This window comes from Stegodyphus dumicola, chromosome 10 (genome assembly GCF_044657685.1).
Source record: "Stegodyphus dumicola isolate Sdum_Otavi_A_Nest chromosome 10, ASM4465768v1".
NCBI classification, from domain to species: domain Eukaryota; kingdom Metazoa; phylum Arthropoda; class Arachnida; order Araneae; family Eresidae; genus Stegodyphus; species Stegodyphus dumicola.
The window spans coordinates 176,343,326-176,370,104 of NC_140777.1; the positions used below are offsets into that span (position 1 = coordinate 176,343,326).

Here is a 26,779-nt window from a genome sequence, read left to right on the forward strand (position 1 = left end):
TTTAGGGTTACTATGTGAAGTTCTTTTACATTTTGCATTGCCTTCAGGTATATTTCAGGTCCTTCTCTTTTTATTTCGGAAAGCCTCACATACAGTCTATTATGGCACAAAAGCACTACTTATCAGAGGAAGAATACACTCGTTAATGAACCATTTACTAACACAGATGAGAGTGATGATTCATTTTCTAAAGAGTTTGAAAGTGTCACTTTTTCCAAGAGTTAAAAAGTGATACTTCTTTGTGCTTTGAGATTTACCACACTCAGTCTTCATTTTAAATTTTGTTACTTCTTACTGTAAATAGTCTGTATTGTGTTGTTTTATTAATCTTAAACTTTATTGATGGATTTTGTCAATTAAAATTTTGGAATGATTTGAATAGCGCTTCCGAAAAGTATTTTACAAGGTAAGCAATTTTTTAAATATATTATCATGTAAAATAAAGAAAAGAAAAGGTTATTAAGTGCTAATTTAAACATACATAAGAGCTTAAGTAATAATCTAAAATGATACCAAAAATTATGATACTAGAAGTGGAACTTTTTTTTTTCTGATTTTTTTTATAAAATTGGGCTTAGCGATGCAAAACCTCCGTCCTGTGCGGTGACTGCACATGAAAAGTCGCTTCATCACTGAACACGATGGGTTGTGCGAAAGTATTATCATTGTCAATAGCATCAGTAATCTCGTTACAAAATGCATTTGCCATCAGGACATTTGCGTTTGTCATCAGGATGTAGAGCCTGTAACAAGTTAACCAACCAACATCTCAAAACATGCCAAATTGTTGTTGTAGGCAATTGAAACTCACGACTGGCACGACGAGTTGATTTTGAAGGGCTAGATTGGAAAGCAGTTTGAATTTGTGCAACATTTTCATCGGGAACACGAGGGCGGCCAGAACTCTTTCCTCACATCCTGTATTTACAAACTGTCAATACCATCTGCGAATGTTCCACCCATTCGAATGATCACTTTGGTACCTGAACTTGAAATGTCTTTGCACTGTAATCACGGAATTGCACTTCGCAAACTCGAGAACACAAAATGATTTCTCCTGCAGAGTAGCCATTTTAAACATGTGATGGTTACCACGCAAAACAGAAGACAACTGACATCTAGCGGCTATTAATATAAACTAGACTATGTATTCGTTTCGCCAATAGCTGAGCCGAGGTGCAGTGATCAATAGTGTAGAGAAAATAACACTTTGTAATACATGTATTCTTTTTGAAACACCCTGCATTTTTGGTGATTCACTGATTTTTGGTCATTTGGCAATTCACTGATTGATTCAATTAAGAAAATTACAAAATGAAATAATTCAAAGACCATAAACTTTAAAATATCTAATTAAGTATTGATGTATGTTATTTTACAAAAAAAAAAAAAAAAAAAAAAAAAAAAAGATATATAGTTGAATACCTGAATTATGCTTTTCCTTTGAACAGTGTTCGTGCGGTCCTTAAGAGTCCTTAGATTTTTTGGAATCGATTTTTGGTTTTTAAAAGTCCTAAATTTTGGCCAGAATCAGCAGAAGGTCCTTAATTTTAATCATCTGAAATTTCTGTCTTTTTTTATGACTGCCATTTTGAGTGTGATTAGCATTTTGGAGGAGTATTTTTGGGGATTCACTGACATATATGGTTATCTTTTGAATAGGTTCATGGGTTATAATTTGTTTCTATTTCTGATATAAATGATGCAATACTCGAGTTTCTAAGCAAGAAGTGAAACATAAGCATTTCAAAATTCATTTTTTCTAATAAAGCTTGTTTAAGCAAAAGCTTTTTAAAGAGCTCGTCTAAAAAAGAGCTCTTAAACAAGCTTTCGCTTTTGGGGATGTGAATTCTTTTATTAAACATTTCTAAATTTAGCGACTTGTCAACATTTTGGCGATTTTAAGATCAGTTTCTATAGAATATTTTTAAATCCGAGATCTGAAAATTTTTCTACGATTTTTTTAAAACATCATAACATTGATAAATTTCACTAAAATAATGGTAACATATTGAAATTATATTTAAAAAATAACATTAAAACATTTTTATTTTTTGCTGTCATATTATAAAGTTTCATTTTGGCAACTTTTTATACAATATTTTGAATCTGAAAAATAAACAAGGTATAATGATATAAAGCATAACTTACAAAACAGCTCTTAGCAAAAGCAAAATTAGCTATGTAATTAATTAAAAATGTCTTCTTTTTAATTTTTTCATAGTAAGCGTTTAATTGTCTCAGAATATTCAAAATTCTCAGAAAATGCTTCAGTTTCCTCTACAAAATTAATTTTGCACTTTTTCCCTTTTTTTTTTTTTTTTTTTCCCCCAAAATATTTCTGGCATTTTGCTGTTACAGAATTGGTATTGGTGGATAATTTTTCTTTAGCATTTTAGACATTGCAGCTTGGAAAGTTTAGAAGGATTTGAAGGCAAGATTTATAGATCCACGATTCTAGAAGATTCGAGAAATATGTGGCAAAATGAAAAATATCTCCATGGCAATACACGTAATGCATGGCAATACACGTAATGCATGTATTTTACAGAATGTTTGCGATGAATTTCTTACTTTTTGGAGAATGTCTGGAAGAACAATGAAAACATAATATTTGAATGTTTTACTCCTGATACTAGAATCTTTTTCTTAACATGTTTGTTTATCTTCCCTTTATTTTCACTACTTTTCGCTAGACGCAAGCATGAAAAATATCAAAAATGCTTCTAATCTTATCAACTTGGGCAGGGATTTTTTTATTAATAAAGAAATAGAAAACTTACAATTTAAAAGATTCATCTAATATGTCTTGTTTCATCTAATATACCTTAGTGCATCATACACAGAGTGGGCACTAGGCATTTTCCCACCTGATGCAATCTCTGTGAATCCTAAATTCTGCTGCCTAGTGCCTTTTTAAATTCTGCTTCCAATGCCTGCTCTAAATTCTAAAGGGCCCACTAGCAGCCGAGCGGTAAAGTCGCTGAACACTGGTACTTCGGTCCGAAGTTCGAATCCCGCGAACGGGCTGGCTGCATGGGTGTTTTCGTGGTTTTCCCCATGTGTAACATGTATATGAGCCAGTTTCCCTTAGAAAGTCCTCCACGAACGCATCCTTGCCTTTAGGCAGATAGCCCTAGTGTGCTTTGCCATAATTAAATACACCACACAACACCACCTAAATTCTAAGAGTTTTTCCATTTCTAGATTTTGTTGTTCTGTGTGTCAGTAAATTCTAAAAATTCTACCACACCTGCTCTGTAACCGGCTATATATATTTTATATTTCTTCTGAATATTTATATTACTAAAGAAATAAAATAAGCTTTTTTTCACACTTTATATATTCTAAATGCATTTAGAGTTTATTAGAATAACAGAAATCCTTAATTAAATCCCAAAATTCTAAAATGAAAAGGAAACGTGTTGAAGAAAGAAACTGAATACACAAAGAAAATTATTCTTCAAAGATATGTGCAGTTATTATTATGTAAATTACCTAATTATTTATGAGTTCAGCCTTAACTATAATTTCCCATTTCGATTTCCTCAAATGATAAGAGTTACTGAGCCAGATTAAATGAAAATTAAATTGTATAATCTTTGACCACTAGTCCACATTTTGATTTGAATGTGACTGCTCTTGTTTAATTACGTCGCTGTGAGCTGTAATTGATTTTGTTAGCATCAGAACGTGCCTTTATGTTCTAAGTTCTTTTTAAATAAAAGGCTTATTTAAACCTTTGTCTGATATTGTAGTTACTTTCAGACATAGCAATAATTTGCTTCACATCTGTCTGGGGTTTGGGACTATTTAACCTTTACCAGATCAAGTAAACCCTCATAGGTACATTGTGGAGAGGTTGATAAGTTAGGAGATAAAGTACGCAGAAACTAGTGATAGCATTGGTTTGCGTATTGAGACAAATCTCCCATTGTTAGAAAAGATGCTTAAAGAGAAAGAATTCGATATAAACTAGCCAAAATGTTTGGAAAGGCTTCAAATTAAAATTATGGATAAATATTTTGTTGAGTGGTGTTGTTTCAAAACATAAATGTTTTGTAGCTTTTAATGTGTAATTATCCTAATATCATTTAAGAATCAATGTCATAAATTAAACGTATTTTATACTGTGAAATTCTATTAGATTATGATTTTAAAAGGGCTTTTTTAACAAATATTGTTAAAAAATAAAATTTAATAGTGGCCATGTAAATCCATGATGACTAAGGTTATCTAATTACGTAATTTAATAATTTACAGTTAACTGCTTACCCTTAAAAATTATCTTTACATATTAAAGAGAGTTTAATACTCACTGTGGTCACGAGGTAAAACACAAAAATATAAAAATTCAAGTGAAACTTATTTTTTGCATCTAGTGAGATTTAAAATAATACAAAACAACTTATCAGCTCTGGTGCTTTAATGGTTTATTGGGACTTTAAAGTATATTAACTGGGTTACAACCTTCGGAACTGTACACAAAGCTAACTGCATCAAACAGGGCCTGATTAAATTTCAAAACTTGCCAACCGTGCCTACATCAGGCCTTTCAGGTCTGTTCGAATCAGCATGTCTCTCTCTGGACAATCAGCAGCGGTGACAACATTCAGTCTTTTGTTATGAATCATGCTGATTATGATCTTACTTGTCATTTTAACCTATGCCGCTTGACATAAAATCTTATACCTACTATTTACTAACCCTCTAGACTGACCAAGAGTGTGACAAAATAAGACATAAAAAATCAACATAAAGCTAACTAGTAGTAAAACGTAAATGTCACTTATCGTCTTCCAAATATTGTCCAACTATTATAAGTGTAAAATATTTAATGCTACTTGCATAAAGTTTATTTTATTCTCAAACTTATTAACAAGTATGCTAATTAATTTATGTTTAGTGATAATGCATACTACTTAGGGATCTATTTTATTTTTAGGATGGTTTTACAAAAGTGAAATTCAGGCATAGAATAATATTTTTATTTGAATTTATTCATTTCCCATTTGCTCATAGGTCCTTATTTTTTTTCATGAATCGTCCTTAACCCCTTTCTCGTCACAAAATTTACTCAAAGATCATCAATTATTTAATTAATGTTTTTTAATGATTATGAAATTTAAAATAAATTCATATAAAAAACACTATATTTTTTATTAAAGTTAACAGTTTTTTTAAATATGTAAAATTGTTTATTAACTTACCTTGTTTTACTTTATATTTGGTGTTCCTCTTACACCCAAGTAGACAGAAAAGCTTCAATGCAGGCCTTTAAGATTACATGTAAATTTTGGAGAGAGAAAAATCACGTACGTTTAAATAACGCATACTATTATCTGCAAATGGTAAAGATTTTATTCAACATAAATAATAGTGTAATATTTTTTTCAAAAATTAATAATTTTTCTGGGTATGGTAAATTTCGAAACATGGTATGCACAGTCCTACATTGCAATCTTTACAATAATATCTCTTTTGTCTCCTAATTCGTTTTCCATTTGCATTCTTCTTTGATGAACACACTTTACATTCTCTGGAAGGGTTTTCTTTTTTTTTTTTTCTGTAGGTGATATAGGTTCTAAAAAAAGTTGTTGAAATAAACAATTTTATGGCGTTTCACTTGATGGACGACCTTGTCTTGAAAAACTGATAAAAGTATGGTATTTGTCAATTATTTCATCGATTAAATCCAGTCTAAACTTTAGATGTGACTTTTTTCCACCTACATTTATATTAACTTAAAAAGTATTGAAAACGTCTTGGTTTAAAAAGTGAAAGAATATTTTTTTATAATATTTTTCCCTACCGTTTCTTGCTACTTGATAACTAGAACGATACTGATCTATAAGATCCACACCTCCCATTGTTTTATTGTAGTCAATTACCCTTTGGTTTTATTTTCAGTTTTTTACTTTTGGTCTTTACTTCGACAGTGTCAGAATGATGAAAAGATGATAACATAGTTACTTCCTTTTTGCTTTTACATTTGAGAGCGAGGATTTTGCTGCATCTAAATGATATAACTTCGCCAGTTTTTAATTTTTTATTTTTCAAAGCTAAAGGTAAATCTTTTTTGTTTTGTCTAACAGTTCCAACCACATCTGTTTGATAAGTCAAAAGGATATATAATTCTGGTGAAGTATAATAATTATCTAAGGTGATGCAGTAACGTTGTTTCAATAATGGCATCATCAGAGTCATAACAACTTTGTTGAAGGTACCAAGAGAGATCGAAATTTAGGATGAAACAAAGTACCTTTCTCGGTATATATGATAAATAACCATATATAACCAAAACTAGATTCGCTTAGCATGTATGTTTTGATAACAAATTTTGCTTTTTTCAAGGGTATGTATTAGCGCCATGATAAATGTCCTTTGTGTGACATCAGGTTTCATCTATGGTAATATCTCTTTCTGGAGTAATTGTTTTTTGATATACTTTATTCAAATGCTCACAGATAGGCCAAATTTTGTAGAGTTTCTGGTTAGGATGATTTTCTGGATCATAAATCATTGTTCACAAAATGCAAGTATTTTTTGATTTCACAGTATCGATTATATGACATTATCTTATGCAAAAGAGGAGTTTCTACTGATGTTTTCTTAGTCCAATACATGCTTTCTTCAGATTTTTTTACAATACCTTGTAAAACTGAAAGTGCAAGGAGCAAATAGATTTCACGTGCCGATACGGGTTTCCATTTTATTCTGCCTTTCAGTTTTCTTTTCCCAACAATATTACCTGATTGCTCAGCATAACGATTAGTTCCTTTTACAATTACATCCACTATTTCATCATTTATAAAGTGTTCATAATATTGTAAAATCACTGCACTGGTTTGAAATGAAATATTCACTTCAGACAACAATATGAACTGAAAACGTGGATGACAAATATCTGGGACATCCGACATAATTTGGTTCCATTGGAGCCCTGGTAAAAAATGTGCTGGATCGTCACTATCTTCAAAATCCAATACTTCAGAATCAAAAGCATCTGAAAAAAAGCTTCCTTCTGAATCACTTCCCGATTCTTCAAGACTTAAATCCTCTTGTTCACTTGAATTCTCATTTTACAAACATTAAACACGAAAAAGCGATGAGCACTGAAACTGCATCCTTTCAAAATATGTTCTAACGGAAAAAATAGTCTGAATTTACATACTACTGTTATCTAATCAACTTACAAGTATTGTGCTGCCATCTGTGTAAATAGAATTGATACGGGCACGATAAAAATTGGTATTCTTTGACCTTCTTATTGCAAAAGCAGATCCCATGTGAGACACGGACGTGAGAAAATTTATTCGTATTCGTTGCCTGTATGAGACATGGGCACGATGAGTAAGGGGTTAAAAGTACTTAATTTCCATGTGCAGAAATGTGTACAAACCCTGTTTTAACGAATACATTTATTACATTTTGCATAGTACACCTATGAAATTGGGACATTCATTTTGACTAACCCTATATAGTCTTCTACAAGATTAATCAAAGGACCACCAAACAGATGTATTTGGAAAACCTTCTCTAAAACCATTTCTGTTATACTCCTGATACCAGAAATGTTTTGGTAAGTTGACATTAAAGTATCAGCATTTAAAACACTTAAATTTTTGTCGTATTGTATCTTCGAGATTGGCTTCCTCTCTTCATATTGGGAGAGGAAATAGTCTTTGAATTGTATGACTAGAATGTCTATGAATATCAAGGTGCATAAAGAAGCCAATTAATCAATACAAAGCATGTGAACCTGATCTTCAGTTTGCCTGATCTGTTGAAAAGTATTATGGGTGGGTATTTGTACTGCCCTGCCAGACCATACCCTTTGCGATGCTTGCAGTGCTAGTTTTTTGGGGATTTGGAAATGTCCTGCCATAGCAAACTTACATGTGATTATTGCTCTGTTGAGTACCACAACAGTGATAATTGCATCACCAGTGCACTATGTGGGTGCCGCAAAGGGGAGCACTCAGCTCTTTCCCAGCTATGAATAAAGTGGAAATCTGAAAAGAAAGTACAAGCAATAAACATAACTAAAACTATCACATTTGCAGAAACAAGAAAATTAGTAGAGATATATAGCCACACAAAAATTTATCTTATGCCAATGCAACAAAATTAGTAAAGTTTAGTAATTGTTAATTTCAGTAGGTACTCAATTTTAAATTCAAAAGAGTCAGGCAATCCAAAATTGGCTACCAAAAGTAATGCAAAAAACGTAGAAAAGCCACCAAATAACAAAGAAATAAAGAAAATGAAAACAGAAAATAGAACCGAAATAAGACTATTGACTATTCTAAAATCTTCAAATTATCAAAATACAAGCTTCTTTTTAGAGTATTATCTCAGAGTATCTAGATTTTGAAATGGACGTGGAAGAGGAGCTAGTTATTTCGAAGCATTCACTGCCACGTAAAACTAAAAACAGCTCTAAAAAAATAAACACCCTCATTTCACGGAACTACCGAAGCTTTCACCAAAATCTCATGTGAAAGGTTGGCTCAATATCTATAACTGTGTGTGCTTGGCAATGCAAGAAACTCTACTGAAACGTCAACAGTGTCTTAAATTTCAGAGGTTCCGTTTTATGTGGAAAGATATTACTTGTGGCAAGTATGTCAGTGGGGACATTGGTGTTCTTACCTCACTTGATTATACTTCCAGTTTGCATCTTTTAACAATAAACGTCCAAGCTATTGCTGTCCAGATAAAAATCAGGTATCTTACTTTCAGTTTATTCTATTTACCTGTCTTCCAATATGCAGATTGATCCACAAGATTCAGATAATCTTGTGTAGCAGCTGCTAGAACCTTCTAATAATACAAGACTCTTTAGCAGCTAATGTTCATGCTAAAAAGACAGTTTTGAGAAAGTAAGGATACAAATCCTTAAAGTAGACAAATCAAGCAAATGATTGAAGATCATTGGTCTTCTCAGTGTGAATAAAATACGTACTTCCATCAGCCTATAAGGACTTTTCATGCTATCAGTATTGCTATTGTTTCATCATCTTTCTTCTTTACAACATTTCCATCATTTCTTCTTTACAACATTCTTTGGAATGGTCTTTACAACAGTGGCCATTTTCCAGTTTTTTGAATGAGGAGGAGGAGAAGGAGAAAATCCTTAAATGGAAAGTTTTCACAGGTGCATTTAAAATTTCCAACTGTATTAAAACTACAGTGAACCCCACTATAACAAACTTTTAAGGGACCTGAAGTTTAGTTTGCTATAGCCAATCTGATAGAAAGCCAGATTATCTTACAAAAGTATACAAAAAACTAAATGATGAATGAAGAAAAAACTGATAAACATTGTCATAGCTACCAAAAGAAGTGTAAATAAATCTTAATTAAAAAATCATATTAAGATTAAATTGCAATAATTATTATTATGCACTGGTTTTAAATTTGTTATTCTTTCTTTTCTAATCTTTTGGCAAAAGCATTGACATTTGTCCAGATATTGGCTGATATGGTTTCTCTAAATGGCAAACTGTTTCAGCAGTGATTCTTCAGTCCTGTTTGTTTCATCTTTCTCAACTTATATGCAAATTTTTAGATAAGAAATATACTTCTTGCCAATATATTATAACTAATACATTGAAAGCTTTAATGAGAATAAAGAATTTTCATGTAGAGGTTTCTGACATTGCAACTAATCATCTAAATCTAAATAACAGTTCATAATGTGATCTCTGACACATTATCTAAATCAGATGCTTTATAGTTCCCCCCCCCCCCCCACACACATCTGTGAAGAACTTTTCAGTGAACATCTTTGAAGAACTCCCATTTTTCAGTAATATTTGTGAAACTTCTGAATACTAAATAATAAGTAATTTTAAAAGTTCCTAAAGTAGTTAAAGTAGTTTGCATATGTATGGTTGGAGACCAAAGCTTCAGTAACATTTATTGGGGGGAATGTGTAGCAAAAGATCTACAGAATGCAAAATTCCTATTTGGAGAAAGAATATTGAGAGCATTTATACTCAAACAAAAGATTAAAAAGTCTGTCATTCCCTAAAAAAAGAACAAATTGTAAAATTGCAAGCTTGTAAGCTTCATGACGTTCTCTTTTTTTTGAAAGGTGAAAATTTCAAAATTTCCATCAGAAAATCAGGCTCTTTTTTTTTAAAAAAGAAAGAAAAGAAAAAGAAAAGAAATTCTCGTGCACCACAAAGTATCACACAAGACTTACAAATCGTAAGTAAAAAAAGCCAAAAGTGTAAGTAATAACATTAATTTTCAATAATACAATGAAATCATACACAAAGAAAAGGAAAAAAAAAACACACACACACACAAATCAGCCTTGTATAGAGTTCTGTCTGGAGACAAAGAATTTGAATACGTTTTTGGTTTTACACCATATAGTGTCCTAAGATGTGTTTATTTTATTCTTGTTCTTCTAGACTGTCTTGCAGTCTTTGCTTAGAACACAGAGAAAAGTGGGATGAGAATAAAAGAAAAATAACACGAAGTTGTTTTTCTGTATGGATGGAATGTGGATAATTCTAACAATTAGTTCTTTTTTTTTTAAACGTGCAGAAATTCTTAGAAAAATGTAAAAAGTTCAAAAACCATTTCAATTGAGGGCATCCATACAGTTCATTATATCCAGTTTTTTTTTGGCTCTTGGCGGTTCATTCATAAAATAGGACTAAGTCAATCGGAAACTGGGTAGAGCCAAAAGGTTCACGTATTATATTGCGAACGGGAGATCATTATAGAGGAATTTGGCTGTATCATAAAATTAGAGCTTCAATTAATGATAGTTCTAAGGCATGTGCTGGGCAAATTTTGTAAATGCTTTAAATTGATTCATTTTTTTAAACTGATTGTTTATTTATGATAAGAATGAAATAATTTTGTTTCTCTCTCATCCAACAGATAATTGATAAATATGCTGAAAAACAACCTGAGGCTTCAGAATTGGAATCTGATGATGAACATTCAGAAAAAGAAACAGATGTATCAAAAAAGATAGAGACTGTTATTTCTGATTCGAATATTAAAAAGGTAGATGTTGGTACTGATCTACAAAAAATGCCTGCAGAGGTACACCATTTGTCCTTTCTCCATAATTTTAAATTTATTAGAAGTATATTTATTGTATAATTTTTTAATAAATATATAATTGCTTTTAACTCAAATTCTTTTTTAAAATAGGTCAGATTATCCGAAGGATTTGAATATAATAATCAAGAAACAATGGAGTTAATCAAGTCAACTGATTTACCTGATACTGATCCCAATTCTTCTGGTTAGTATTAATTTTATTATTAATTTAAAATAATTAAACAAAATTATCTGGATATTATTTTCCATATTTCTTAACTAAAACAAAAAAAAATTTCAGGCAGTGATGAATTTCCCAGTCTCAAAAAGCAGGGAATAGTTTGCAACGAAATGGTGTATATCAGTTCTGATGCATCTACTGAGCCTGACTGTAATTCTGGAGACTTAAAATGTTCATCTGATTTAAAAAGAGATAATATGCAGAATTATAAAAGTGCATTAAGTGAAAAACTAACACACTCAAATGAAGCTATGCAACCAGTTGTTGTTAAGGATTTAAAAAGTGCATTAAGTGAAAAGTTAAAACATACAAAAGAAACTAAGCAACCAGTTGTTATTAATGAGGAGAGTGATAGCAGTTCTGATTTACCTTCACCAGAACAACTCCTTCAGTCTTCTTAATATGTATATATATTACATTGTCATTTTGACTTTTATCAAAGAGGTACTTCTATTTTTATAATTCATAAATCACTTTTAACATGCACCAAATGCAAACATATGAACTATTTGAAGTATAAATTTCTGTCCTTCAGTCAACATTATTTTGTTTTAGGAAATAATAACACACATCGAATGTCTAATAGTAAAATTCTGTTTATTACAAATTGTTTGTTTCTGTGATTGAAGTGTTTTTAAATATGTATATTGTATTCCTTAATAGATCCAACATTTATTTTGTAAAAAGTTTGAAGAATTTTATATTACATGTTAAAAGAGTTATAGTAAAATTAAGAGGATGTTTTATAAGTGTATAGTAAGATTCATGGATTTATTATTATTTTTTAGTGTTTTGTTAGATTTAAGTTAAATTTTCATAATATTATATATGATAGTATTTCCAAACTGATTCAGGAATTAAAAATATAACCGTTTGAGGATGTTGAACTCAATTCTTTGCAATTCAAGAAAATTTTGAAGAATGAAGTTTTCCCTGCATCCTTATTAATCTTAACAGATTGTAATAAAATATGTAATAATGTGGTATGTATGTGTTTAAAAATTTGGGTTTCACCATAGGTTGCTTTAAACTAAAGAAAATGTCAGATTTCTTTTATTTGATAATAGAAATTGCTTATTATTATGTCACATAACATATATTATTCTAGAAGAATTAAAAAAAAAGGGGGGGGAGGTGAAAGTATGAGATTAAATGTATTGAGCATATGCAAAGAAAAACATACATTTAAAGACCAAATGTTATATATCTTTTCCTATTTTCTTTACAACTATCTTCTTTTATCATTTAAAAAAAAATTACATATTATTTTCTTATAATTGCTGTAAATGTTTTGCCTGTGAGGTAAATCAAGCTCTTATAAATATTATAGATCCAATAAGTTTAATTTGAATGCATCTAGTTAATTTTCTTTTTTTATAATTTGCATTGAGGTTGTTTTATTGTTGAAAAAAAACATTAAAAGATGCTCTGTGAGCAAAAGATGGTAATCGTTATCAAGTTTCTTATTTTTGCCATCCCTTGGTTCTTTGAAATATGTAATATTGTTTGTTAATATTAGCAAAAAGCTCTAAATAGGATGTTAAATGAATGTTTTAATTTTCAAAAATGGCTTTTGATATACCTGTAAATTGTATTATGATGACTAAATGTGTATATAAATATATAAGATTTGTATATACGCTTTGCAGAATTAAAAAAAAATTATTTGATGATGTACAGTTGGATTGATTTAAGAAATAGACTTCTTGTCAATATATTAAAAGTAATACATTGAAAGATTTATTAAGAAAAAATAATTTTCATGTAGATGTTTCTGACATTGCATCTAATCAGCTGAATCTAAATGACAGTTAGCAATTCATAATTATGATTTTTAACCACATTGTCTAAATCAGATGCTTTGTAGTTTTTTCCACATTTGTTAAGAACTTCAAACTCCAATTTTTCAGCAATATTTATGAAGCTTTTGAATACGTAGATAATTTTAAAAGTGCCCAAAGTAATTAAAGTGGTTTAATTTCAATTAAGAGAATTGTGATAGTGTTCTGTGCTATGAATTAGGAAAGGAACTATTTGCATATTCTCACTTTCCTAATAACAAGGTTTGGTGTAATTTAGATATATTGTGGCTATATAGTACATGGAAGTACAGGCATAAAAATTGTATGCTTGTGTAAATTATAGCAGCACCTTACAAAACTTGCAGTGTTTATCAACCAAAGCTTAAAGTTGAGAAAAAGGTGAAGAGGCATTGTGAGGTAAAAATTGTATTTCTCATTGAAGTTTAAAATAAATAATGGTGTTTATTTAAAGTAGAAGATTATTTTTCTGATTATTAATGAGAAAAGAAACACATTTGTTTTTATTGCTAAATTTATGCAAAATATAAAATGTTATTGAAAGAAGTCTGTCCCCCACCCCACAGATTATCATTTTTACTCCTTAGAAAAAGCTTTGGAAATGCTATGATACAAATTATTAAGATAGTGTATTTACTTTTTTTTTTTTTTCCTGTTTATGCATAGTTAAGAAAACCATTTCTAAAGAAAAGAGCATTAGTTTAGGTCCTAAGAATTTGAACAGAATATTTTAACATTTTATAGTTTGCTTTTATGCTTTTCAATGAACATTTGTTAAAAAATGCTGTTATGCAAAGTAAATAAAATAAAAGTAAAAAAGTATTTATTACATTATTTCAATCCCCTTTTTTTTTCATGTGAGTATTTCATTCTACTTCGGTTGGCTCAATGAAATGATAATATCAAGATTTTCTCTTTATGAAGATATTTTTCATATATGCAGTCAAGTTGTTCATTGCTTGCTGGTTTCCTTTTATTTTAATTGATTGGTTTAATTTTTTGTCATGTAGTCACATAGAATACTTGTTTCCTGTTACCTCTTTTCTTTAAATTATCTGCAATTTTACTGTGGTTCCTTCACATCTGAAAATTGTTTCCTAAATTCTTCTTTAGTATGTAGTCCTAAGGTGGTTCTTAACCTTTATACATCTATTGGCTATATATTGTTAATTATGTGTTTGTAATATCACAATAAAAATAATTTAATTATTTTTATTTAATAAATGAATACCTGTATTCAATAATATTTGGCAAACCATTGCCAGGTGATTAAGATTTTGGTAACAACAATAAAAAATAAGTCACAAAATATTCATTCCTTATTTTGTTATTTATGATACGTAATGGTCAGATACTTAAATGCTAAAGATTATATATCTATATGAATTAGTTGTCTAATTTACAATTATTGTGCAAACATATTAATCTCTAGAATTGCCATATTAATCTTCATAAAAGTTTCAGTCTTAGAGATGGTCCAGTTTAATAATTCAGATCTGTACAACTGAATAATCAGTCACAATAGCATATGGAATGATTAGCATGCAAAGTAGTTCAGTGTAACAAATCCATAAAAGTTAATTGAGAAAAAAGCAAATTACTGAGGAAAAGAAACTTTTTTTAAGGGAAACTAAACAAATGCTATGAAAATAGTCATTCATTTTAATTAATACTGCATATAAAAGGAGGTTACTTGAAAAATGAAAAATCAAAGTACTTAACAAATCAGCAGTGTTGGTGTGAAGGACCATCAACTGTTTCTATAAATAAGATATAAGAGAAGTTATTATTTCTGCAGTTATATGAGAAATGCACAAACTTAGATAGTTCCAGTGACATCACTCAGAGAAGTCTGGATAATTTGCATAATTGTGATGAGTTTTTATGTTTAGTTTCTACTTGTAAATATATTTAACTGACATAGTCATGTGTTGTTTTCAAGACATTTGTATTTTTTAAATGAGCATTTCTGTAATATATATGTGCAAAGAAGTAAAATGTTTGTAATCATTTAAATTTATATGTATAAGAAATAAAATATTTATATTATTCTGACATTCTGTGTTTCTTTTTGTAAATTGTTTTCAAAATAGAAAACGCTCTGGTAACTGTATTGTGCTAGGAATCAACACGTGGAATATATGCATAATATTGAAATACTGAATACCTTCTAAAAGATCGCAGTATTTTTTATTAGTTCATACTTTCATTTACAGAGCTCTTAACTACTACAAACTTAATATGTTTTTAATATGTTAATCCTCAAAATAATATAAAATATTAAAAACTTAATATGTTGTATCATATACCTTGTCTCCATTTTCACTGCTGTTGGTCATAGAGTTCCAAATATAAAAATATTTTGAAGGACAAAAAAGATTCATGTTTTTGTATTTTTATATTTAAAAAAAATTATATAAAATGCAAAATACAGTTTTTTACATCCTCCTGCGGTCCCTATACTTATGTTAAGGGAAATTTTGTACTTGTTAAAAAAACTAAAATACAAAATCTTTGACTTCTGTATGACAAATTTTGACTGAGGTATTTCATATTAAAATCAGGAATAATATTCAGGCTTTGTGCAGAAATTGAAGAGCGAAATATTTGTGTTTGTATGTAACTAAAAATAAAATATTTTGTGGAAAAAGACTTCTTATGTCAAGAAACTGTGTGATGAGCATTTCTGTGCAGTTTATTTTGAAAAATATTGATCAGTATAAAATTTTTCAAAATTTATATCTTATTGATAGAATCTTATACAATTCATTTCTAGAAAACTGTGGCAGTTGCATGTAACCAATTCTTAATATTATTTGCATTAACTAAAAATGAAAAATATTTGCACTTTAATGAAATTTTTTATTAGTACCAGATGATTCTAAAGTAATAAAAATTTATTAAAATATTAATAATATATTTTTTGACTTTGGAAACTTAAAAATTGTGTAAAAATTCGTTTGGCATATGAGATGTAACAAAATTATTAACAAAGACACTACTAAGTCATTGAATGACATTTAAAGAGGGGGAAAAAAACACCTCCAATTATTGAAATTTATGACTGACCCCCTCAAAGCAAATTTTGAAATTAAATATCTCGTTACAGCTTTTATTTTGCAAGTGTAAAACTTTTTGTGTTTTATTTTGTATAATGAAAACAGTATATTTTTAAATATTGGTATAAGGTTTGCAGAAACATGCAAAAAGTTATTTCATATTCGATACAATTTTTTTTAAATAAAAAAATATAAAAGCATGAATTTTTGTGTCATTTAAAACATTTTTGTAACTGGGAGTACATATGGACCAATGGTTGCAGAAATGAAGGCCGGGTAAGAATTTTTATGGAATGACAATTTATATATTTGATTCTCTGAAGCATATTAAAAGTATTATGCAGTAACTTGTTAAGTTACTGTAAAATATTTGACAAAAGTACTTTCCCTTCTACATGTGTTTACACTTTTTGAAAGAGTATAATAAATTTATATTTTTCGGCATGTTGCTTCAGTCAATAACTTCCAAACTTCAGATTATTACTAGTATGTGAATGAATTTCAAATAATTAATTTCGCTTTTAGATCTACCGTGAAATAACTATACTAAGGACCTAGACAATACAAGCATGATTTAATTTAATAACTAGTGGCTTCACTGCCAGCCTTTGTCTGGCTTTTAAGTACCGGAAAAATGGCTGAAGGGTAACCAAACGTTAAATTTAAAAACTGCATAGAATTTTACTCTGCAGAACAACTTCACACAAAAAAAAGTTATTACATATAACAAAATTACAATGAAATAAGCAATATCCCGTAATACAAATATTAATTATCCTAATACATAAATTAACCAACTTCCCTTTTCAAAATCTTAAGAATTCAAATATATAAAGAAGGTTAAGAACTTTGTTTCCTAAAAAAATCACTCAAAACTTTTCAGTATCTTAAAGACAGTGAAATGAGCAATAAATAATATAAAGGAATGCAAAAAATTCTGAAAAGCAAAGTATAATTAATATTTTATCTTATATTTTCAAGCGAAAAAAATTACAATGGAATAAGCTATCCCTTAATACAAATATTAATTATCCTAATTAAAAAATTAACCAATTTTCCGTTGAAAAAAAAATCATGCAAAACTTTTCAATATCTTACAAACAGTGAAATAAGCAAAAAATAGCATGAAAGCAACTCAAAAAACATAAAATTCCGTGCAGAATTTTACTCTGCAGAACAACTTTATCAAAAAAAAAAAAAAAAAAAAAAAAAAAAAATCAATAAAAATGTATTATATATATCTAAAAATGACAACGAAATATGCCAATCTCTTAAAAACAGTGACATAAAGAATAGTATGAAACATTGTTGCCAAACCCCTATTTCTAAAAGAATGAAACTATTCAAAATGATGTGATTTCATCAAAAATCTATCAACAACAATAAGACAGGAAAATTATTGCCAAAATCACATTTTTAAAGATGTGAGAAGTATACTCGGAAGCTTCATTTAAATTTTTTTTTAAAAATACAAAATATTATCATTTTTCCAAATTTCCTTTTGTAAAAGCAGTCGCAAGGATGAATGTTTAACATGTCCAAAAATCGAAGAAAAATAAACTGTACATTTTTAAAAATAAACTTTTTAGAAAAAAACCCGTTGAAAATGTGTTAAGCTCCCTTTGTTAAATAAATTCGTATTTAATCGATTTATTGAAACACGAAATTTATTTTAAGTTCGTAAAATAGCTAAGTGGCTACGTTTCATGACAATGTGAAAATGGAGTGTGTAGAGTAAAATCTTGATTTCCTATAGCCCATTATGTCTCAAAACGACGTGATTTCTTCACAAAACATAAAATAAAAAAAATTCGAATTTCGAAAAAATCGCTTCGAGGTGCACTGGCTCTTGTCTAGATGCACCTATGTACCAAATTTCGTAGCTGTTGGTCTATTAGCTTATGCGCAGCATGAACGAAAGACACACACACAGATTCTTTCTTTTATTATATGTAGAGATAGCGCCAAAGAGCCCTTAAGAAAATGTATGAGTTTAGCTTCTACAATTTCCATGATAATATGGTTGTTGAGAGGCAATTCTTATATTGACATACAATGCAATTTATAACAATCAAGATGCCTAATTAACCACTCGCAGCCCTTTCTCTCACATTTCTGATTCATTTAGTGTAGCATTCTAGAATGTATGTTGGAAGATGTTCAGGTATTACAGAAATATTATGGACATATAACCATATTCTAGTTCAGATTAAATTAAGAATCAGTCAGTAAATAATTTGCACACCACTGTCTATGTTCTTGTACCATTGTAACCTGAGTCATTAATGGTTCATGGTTAAGGAAATCCTCTACAAAGAAATATTTAGGTACAGTCTTTTATACAACAGATTCTATAGGATTCAGGAAATAAATAATGCCACACCTGCAGCAGTGCTATAGTACTGTTCTAGCATCTGAGAACAAGCCGTGCAATTCTTCACTGTCATGTGGACGAGATGCCTGTGGATTCTGCTACATTTTTTCCATCATTGTCAAGACATCATATCCTATATGAGCAATAATGTTAAGGTGTGAAAATCCTTCTTCAACTAGGCTGATAATTTGAATTTATTGGTAATCTATTATTTGTTTATGTGGAGCTCTTTCATGTTGACAGTTTTAACGTAGTGACTGTTGAAATAAAGCATCCAGATAATGAACAAGCTTTTGTTTATATGCCTCACATGACTGTTCAGTTGATTTCTTCAGTGTTGCAATTTTCATAAACATCAGTATATTATTTTTAACTGAAAGCATTCCCAAGTTCAAAACTTAATGTACTGAATAATACATGATATATATCAGGTCATATAAAAATTTCTGCATTTTTTAAAAATGTGAAATAGAAATGAAGCAGTACGAAAACATAAGAAAATTTCATTGAATCACATAAGCATTATTTTGCTATCTCTCTGGCAGCTGGAAAATCACTTTTTTTAAATATCTAAATATTATAGGTTCATTCATGACGAAATTATCAAGCTGCTGTTTGGCGATCTCCAAAGAAGTGAATTCCAGGCCATTCGGGGAATTTTGAATTGGTCTGAAGAGATGAAAATCTGAGGAGGCAAGGTCTAGTGAATATGGGGACTGACACAGCATATCCCAGCCATATTCAGTGAGTCTTTGTCTGACATTCATCAAACTGGAGGTGGCTCACGCTCAACCCCATAGTTCAAGGAACTCCTCAGTGATTGGTCAGTTCTACAGGCTTTGCTTCGATTTCTGCTTCTAAAATGGACATTTGAGAATACTATTTTCTAAATTTATTATCTGAATTGATGGCAGCAATTCATAACATAAAGTACCTTTGTAGTGTCACTATACATAAAAGCATTACTTTTCAGAGATGCAGCCCTTTCGAAGAAAGAAAGAAGCCCTTCGAAGAAAGAAGATGTTCGAAGAAAAAGATCCTCATGATCTTTTTCTTCTGACATAATAATAAACCGGTAAGCCCCCGAGTATCTAACAAATTTCTGACGAACCCCTGGTAACCGGGAAAAGACGGTGTTTATTACCAGATAAGAATTTTGACAATTGAAGATGGTTCCGTGTGGATTATACAATGTGTATCCTACCTTTCGCCCACTGCAGTTTCGAAGTTTCGCCGGGAAAAGTTTTGAAGAGCGTTTAACAAATATTAAGAAGGTGCTTCAGAAATTGAAGGAAGCCAATCTAAAGTTAAGTCCTGCTAAATGTAAATTGTTCAGACATGAAGTTACTTACTTCGGACATGTCATCTCTGCCGAAGGTATGTGTACAAATCTAAAAAATGTGTCCCCAGTTAAAAATTGAAGATGCCCCGAAAATTTGTATCAGCTAAGAAGTTTCTTGGGACTTTGCACCTATTATAGGAGATTTGGGAAGGACTTACCTTCCTTCACAAGCTGGCAGACAGCAAACAGAAGTTCTTGTGGACAAGAGAATGTGAAGATGCATTGTACAAACTGAAGAATTCTTTGGCAACTGCGAAAATCTTGACGTGTCCACAGCTGGACAAACTATTTATTCTTGGCACAAATGCGAGCAATAAGAGTGTCAGTGCTGTTATATCTCAAGAATGTGTCATAGTATACTGGAGCAAATGTCTATCTAAACCGGAGAGAAATTAATGTGTCATCCGAAAAGAGTTGCTTGCCGTAGTTATAACCGTAAAACATTTCCACTATCTCTAGGCCAGAAAATTCCTGCTCCGCACAAATCATGCATCGATGACTTACTTGGCCGTTAAATTTAAAGAATCCCGAATGCCAAATAGCCACGTGAATACAGAAACTCTAGGAATATGACATTACTATCCGTTAATTGAAATAACCATCACGTGAAAACACCGACGCCATGTCTATAAGACTATGCCCAGAAAGCTGCCAATATTGTTCCAGGATCGAAACGAAATACCTGTCAAGTATGTCAGATTAAAAATTCAGTATCATCTGACCCAGACCACTGCAGTTTCGAAGAAGTCAAATACCAGTTAGAAGACAGCGACATTGTGGAATTCACTCCATATTCGAAACTGATTCTTGAAGCTGATGTTCAAATCGAATGATCGAAAAGCATTCCAACGGCAGTTATTATTTCCAAGATCTCGGATCTCGAGCTTCCTTAAAGAACTGCCTAGCAGTCCCATAGGAGGCCACTTCGGAATAATCAAGACTTTACACAGAGTTCGAGAGCGCTTTTACTGAAGTAATGCAAGGGCTGACGTGCAAAAGTGGTGCCCATCTTGTGATGCCTGTGCGAGTCGGAAAGAACCGAAAAGACGCAGCCAAGGGAAGCTGCAACATTACAGTGTAGGAGCGCCTTTCGAACGCATCGCCTTTGACATCATGGTACCTTTGCCACGAATTGCTGATGGCAATAAATACATCCTTGTTGTCATTCATTACTTTATCAAGTGGCCTGAAGCGTATCCTATTCCTGATCAGGAAGCTGTCACGGTAGCAAAAGTAAAGATACAGCATTGCATTTCCAGGTTTGGAGTGCTATTTCAGTTATATTCCGATCAAGGCAGAAATTTTGCATCCGCTGTAATTAAGGAACACTGCAAACTACTCAGCATCGACAAAACCCAAACACCTTTACATCTTCAGTCTGACGGCATGGTCGAGATATTTAATCAAACCATCCTTAATAAACTCTCGTTGGTGGTTTCCAGAAACCAACAGGACTGGGACAAGACTACCAGCGAAATACCTCACGAGACTACCAGGTATTCCCCATCTCAGATGTTCTTCAATCAAGACCTTCGTCTGCCTTGTGATCCCTTGTTTGGTCGCCCTCCAAAAGACGGCGGCCTTTCTAAGCCATCATGACCCGAGGAGTACATTTAAGTTCTCCAGGTGCGATTTGAAGTAATGCACAATTTTGCACGAGAGCGAGTCAACATGTCGACGGAGAAGATGAAGACCCGATACAGCGTGAAGCGCATCCTATCCCTTGTAGAATCATTAGGTTTTTGAATCAGAAGAGGTGAAATATGTGCAATGCCCTCCCGAAGACTCGAACCCTGGAATGTGCTTCGAGTATGCTTCCCATTATACCACATGCCCACCAGCGGCCGAGCGCTGAACACTGGTAGTTGGGTCCGAGGTTCGAATCCCGCGAACGGGCTGGCTGCATGGGTGTTTTCGTGGTTTTCCCCATGTGTAACGTGTATACGAGCCAGTTTCCCTTAGAAAGTCCTCCACGAAGGCATCCCTCCCCTTAGGCCTCCCTCGAGGCTTTGCCGTAAATAACCTAACCTAACCCATTATACCACAAAGGCATGCAGAAAGTAGGGAGAAAATGCTTTATACCCTGATCAAGAGGCTGTGACGGTTGAGTATTGAGAGTTTCTGTCTCTTTAGATGCACTTTGCACTTTGTTTAACGTTCTTAGTTGTTTGAGATGCTAACTACTGCTTGTGCTTTGTGTCATACAGAGAAGAACTGTACGAGTACATTTGTGGAAAGTTGCAGAACTGTACAGCGTTTCTTTTGGAAAAATAATTTTTACCAAGCTATCATCCGTTTTGTGTGCATTCAATTCATTACGAACCCGTAAGTACAGAACAATTCTTTTTCGAACGTTTTATTTTACTAAATAAGAAATAATGTAATTATCATTTTTAGAATACCGCCAGTTACATGTTGACACCACACATATTTTTTCTGTTCGGTCTTCTTCTCTCTCCACCATTTTTTTCTCTTTATGATCGATTACCAAGGTTTCGTTGTTGACACCACGCCATCGCCGTTTTGATGGCAGTGGGGATGTGGGCATCGTCATTCGACCATTGAACAGTGCAAACGTGTTTTCTAGTCTGACAAAACTCAGTACTCTTTCATCATATCAGTTGCAGCGCCGAAATTCGTAAAGGTACGCCAGGTATAACCCAAACCGGTGGTGGTTGAGTTTTGCTGGCGGAGGACGTTTACATGGTTAGCCCTAGGTCATGTAGTTGCCGTAGCAAAATCATGAAAGTTATGGATAACATGAATGCTATTGCGAACTAATTACATTCATTCATTGTGTCTACTTTGGTGATGGATTTTTTTCCAGTAGGACAATGCCACAAAGCCTCAACTACTTTCCTGGCTGCTTAATTCCCCAGACCTCAATCCATTTGACCATCTGTGGAATGGCTTCTTCGAGCTCATTATCCACCGCCGCGTAATTTATGCAAACTAACGGACCTGTGGCTTCACATTCGGTATATTCTGCTTGCGGGCACAAGCTCAGCCAGTCCATTCCTGCTCGAACCTGTTGTGTAAGCTAAGGATAAGCCAAAAATTGTTAGATAGATGGTCATAATGTTTCACTTTTTCAGTGTACATTAAGATATATATTTTAACACATTGTTATTTTATCCGTTTTTAGATTTTATGACCTGCACTTTTCATCAGACTGGTTTCCTCTTCCTAGTTATGTATGCTAGAACATGATTTCAGCTATTTTAATATTACATTTACTTTTTAGTGTATTAAATATATTGAGCGACTTTTTTTTTCATTTTGAATTTGGAGTATTCGAAAATATTTTAGATTATACTGTAGAAAGTGAAATTATCACTACTTCCCTAATTGAAAGATAATTTTTTGACAGAAATTTGTGTAATGAAATCTTGCCAAATTTTTAGAGTCATTATGCCACTGTGCCGTTTATGCGATTTAGAAAAATGTTATCATTGTATCAATTATAAAATCTCTAATTTATCATTCAAATTATCACTTTTAACAAACCGTGTCATTAAAAAATGAAAAAGTGCTCTTTATAATTTATATCTTTATTTAATTTTTGATTTTAGAATAGTCTTTCCAAATTATTTGGGCTTGTTGTATTATAATACTTTGTATTGCTACCATTTCATTTGTTATCCACACAACTTGGCAAGTGCGACCGTTGCACAAGCTATAAATAAGATCTTTTATGTGGTCTAGCAAAAATCTGGCCTGTCATTTGATGTCACTTAAGTTCTTTTTCAAATTGTAAGTGAATTGTTTAACAAACTGAATATTAATTTAAAAGCAATAACTACCTTTCTTTTTAATACGAATCTTTTTTCTTAGTAATATATCATACTTATGTTATTTAAAATACATTTAATGTATAATAGGTGCTATTGATTATTATAGGATGACCAAAATAAAACTGGCTTGGAAAAGTGTTTTTGCAGTTTCTTGAAAATTTACTCTACATCAAAAAGATCATTAGAAATTGTAACAGACGTTGTTTAGTGATAAGTTGAATACAAAAAAAAAAAAAAAAAAAAAAAAAAAAAAAAAAAAAAAAAATTGTTCTGCGGATAAAACAAAACAGGTTCATTACTGAGGGTTATGCGAAACACAATTTGTGAAAAACTTGCGTTGAACTGTTTGCGCAACAGTTTAAAAATGGAAATGCCTTGACAAAAACCTCCTGCAAAGTATTCAGTGAGAAACTTAGTGACAAAATGGCACGAAACGGACTCTGTTCCACAGCGCAATTTTATTCATTATCAAGCGTAAATTTAGTGCCAGAATTATACACATTTTCGGGGCCAATTTTATTTTGTCCACCCTGTATAAATTTTTGCAGCATTATTGTACTTAACAAAGGATGTTTCTTATGCCATTTATTTCATATTTCGGTGCAAAATCCTTTGCTTTTCCTTCTTTTTAATAATATATATAAAAGATATAATTAATTTAATTGACATAATTTTTAATATACCTAATTAGTAATTCTTATAAACGTTTTCTCTAGTACTCTAACTACTAAACTATGTTTCTAATGCCATACGTGTCAGACCCACTAGCGGTCGAGTGGTAAAGTCGCTGAATACTGGTACTTCGACCTGGGATCGCATCCCGTCAAACGGGCTTGCTGCATAGTGGGTTTTCATGATTTTCCTCATGTGTAACGTGGATGCGAGCCAGTGTCCGTAAAAAGTCCTCCACGAAGGCATCTCTGTCTATAAGCAGATAGTTGCCTTCATCAGTTAACCTAACCAATTCCGTGTATCATGTATTTTGCCACAAATAATTATTTGTAAGCTGTTTAACGGTGAGTTTTCTTATTTGATACACATATGAAAATTACTCTTGTTTCAGGTTCACTGAATGCAGATTTTTTTTGATTCGAGCAAGCAAAATGGACAATACACCAATCAGGAAATTGCTACTGTAGCAGCTTCACCTCAGCACTTCTGATATAAAACGGTACCGACTGCCTCCTGCCTTAAACTGTTCCAGAGAGTTAAATCTGATTAAATGCTTTCCAAGTTATCGACGTAAAGGTCTGCGATAACCGATTAAATTACTGACTCAAATCGCTGATTTTATTCCAAGAAAAATAGACTATCAAAACTGTGATCTTTAGAAATGTCCATAAGGTAAACTTCTGTTATTGCAACTGTAATTTTCGATAAATAGGGACTTTATCTTGGTGAATAGATGAAGATATACCTCAGGGACAATTCTATATAGTTATCATTTTCCATATATGTGAATGAATCTCATCATTTCATAAAAATATTAAGTGGTAATTTATATTTTATTACCGTGACATAGCCGGCAATTCTTTCGGATTTCCGTTACATTTTCCAGTAACCCGGTTATTAAGTTTTTTAGTCTTTACTTATGAAAGTGTTTCTTTATTTCTTTTTATCCGAGTAATAACTAAATTAAATTTATTGAATTAGTGAAACTTTAACTGTGCAAACTTCATTCTCCCACCCTCAGTGATTTTCAGCGTTCTTATTAAATTCTTCATCTGAAATATCTTAATTTATTGTAGATATTTGTAGGATTATATATGAAGATTCATGTAATGTTTAATCAGTTAACATTTATTTAATTTTGTATTACATGAATATTTTCAGGTGTATTCGCACAGTTACATGTATTGTGTTTAAAAGTACTGTGATAAATTAAAGCTTTAATTCACTACTTAGGATTTTCTCAGCTTGTATAACACAACTGCAAAATGAAATTAACTAAAGGACATGAAATTCAGAATGTCTAATAAATATGAATATACTTTACATCGTAGTCATAGTATAAATAACTGAATAATCTGAATCATGCATTATAAAGCTGGTTTCAGTTTGGAGTTCTTTTGAAATGGCGCCGTCGCACAGCGCGTAAACCTGCCAGAATCTCCCGTTTGGGTGTGTGGGTGTGTGAACCTTCCTGTGATCTGTATTTTTAAGGTTCGCAGTTATGCCATGCATTTGGAGTACGTCAGATCATCCAAGAGCTGTATCTCCAGATTTCAACTCTAAATACTGATTACTTTTAGAGGAATTACCTTGTGCAGTATCCTTTAAAACGACTTTGTGTTGCAACTGTGACTGTAGAATAACAAAATACTCTCTAAACCTGGAGTATTTTCACAATATTGTTAAACTGTGGCTGTTTCAACTTGTTATGTAACTTTTGTGGTAGTAAATAATTGTTTACTTGAATAAATGAAACTTGTTAAATAAAATGTGATCAGTATCTGTGTCCTCAAAATCGATGAAATATGCATCACATTGATTCTTTCTCCGATACCATCTTTTCCAAAATTTTTGAGATGTCAGTAAGTACAAGAATGGCATTCTTACCGTTAAAGTAGTAGCACTTGATAAGCAGAAGAAATTATCCAGGTCGAACTAGCATGACCTTATCTGGCAGAGCGGTTTTTGGTAAATACTTTCTTTTGTCATATATGTTTTTTATTATTAATCTGTTTCATATTCGTACCATGTTGTGCACCAAATTTGAATGGCGTTTCACTGACTGGTTATCTGTGCCCGATTGTACCGAAAAGAGTACCTTTAATATAAATAACTTGTATATTAGCCGGCTTGTTTCATCTACAGAACACAATGATGTTTGGAAAAATGGAAGTGATATGTGACATTTATTTTGACTTCGGCTATAAGTTTTTAAGGAATTAATGCATTCCCTCATACATGCTTTCAGGGTATAATTGATAGCATGCCCATCTAACAAATGGAAGATCCATGGTTTGAACCCCTGAAATGTGACAGCATAACTGATTCTTCACTTCTCTTGCTCAGGAAAGCCTAATAGGTTCTAGATGTTCACCTACAATGCATTTTAAAGCTAATTAATAAT

The 26,779-nt window shown here is 31.6% G+C and overlaps 1 protein-coding gene across 3 annotated transcripts in view; it reads left to right on the forward strand.

The window, feature by feature from the left end:
• LOC118199281 (uncharacterized) overlaps window positions 1–26,144 on the forward strand; it is an 87,885-nt gene extending 61,741 nt beyond the window's left edge. For 2 of the 3 annotated variants that reach the window (XM_085825910.1, XM_035371097.2), the window contains exons 9-11: window positions 10,906–11,073; window positions 11,185–11,278; window positions 11,375–17,420. In XM_085825910.1, the coding sequence (XP_085682036.1) occupies window positions 10,906–11,073; window positions 11,185–11,278; window positions 11,375–11,715 (603 nt within the window). In that variant the 3' untranslated portion in view covers window positions 11,716–17,420. Of the gene's footprint in view, window positions 1–10,905; window positions 11,074–11,184; window positions 11,279–11,374; window positions 17,421–24,766 lie in introns of those variants that run through there. The other variant, XM_085825911.1, reaches the window with a different exon arrangement.
• Window positions 26,145–26,779: the final 635 nt, after the last annotated feature.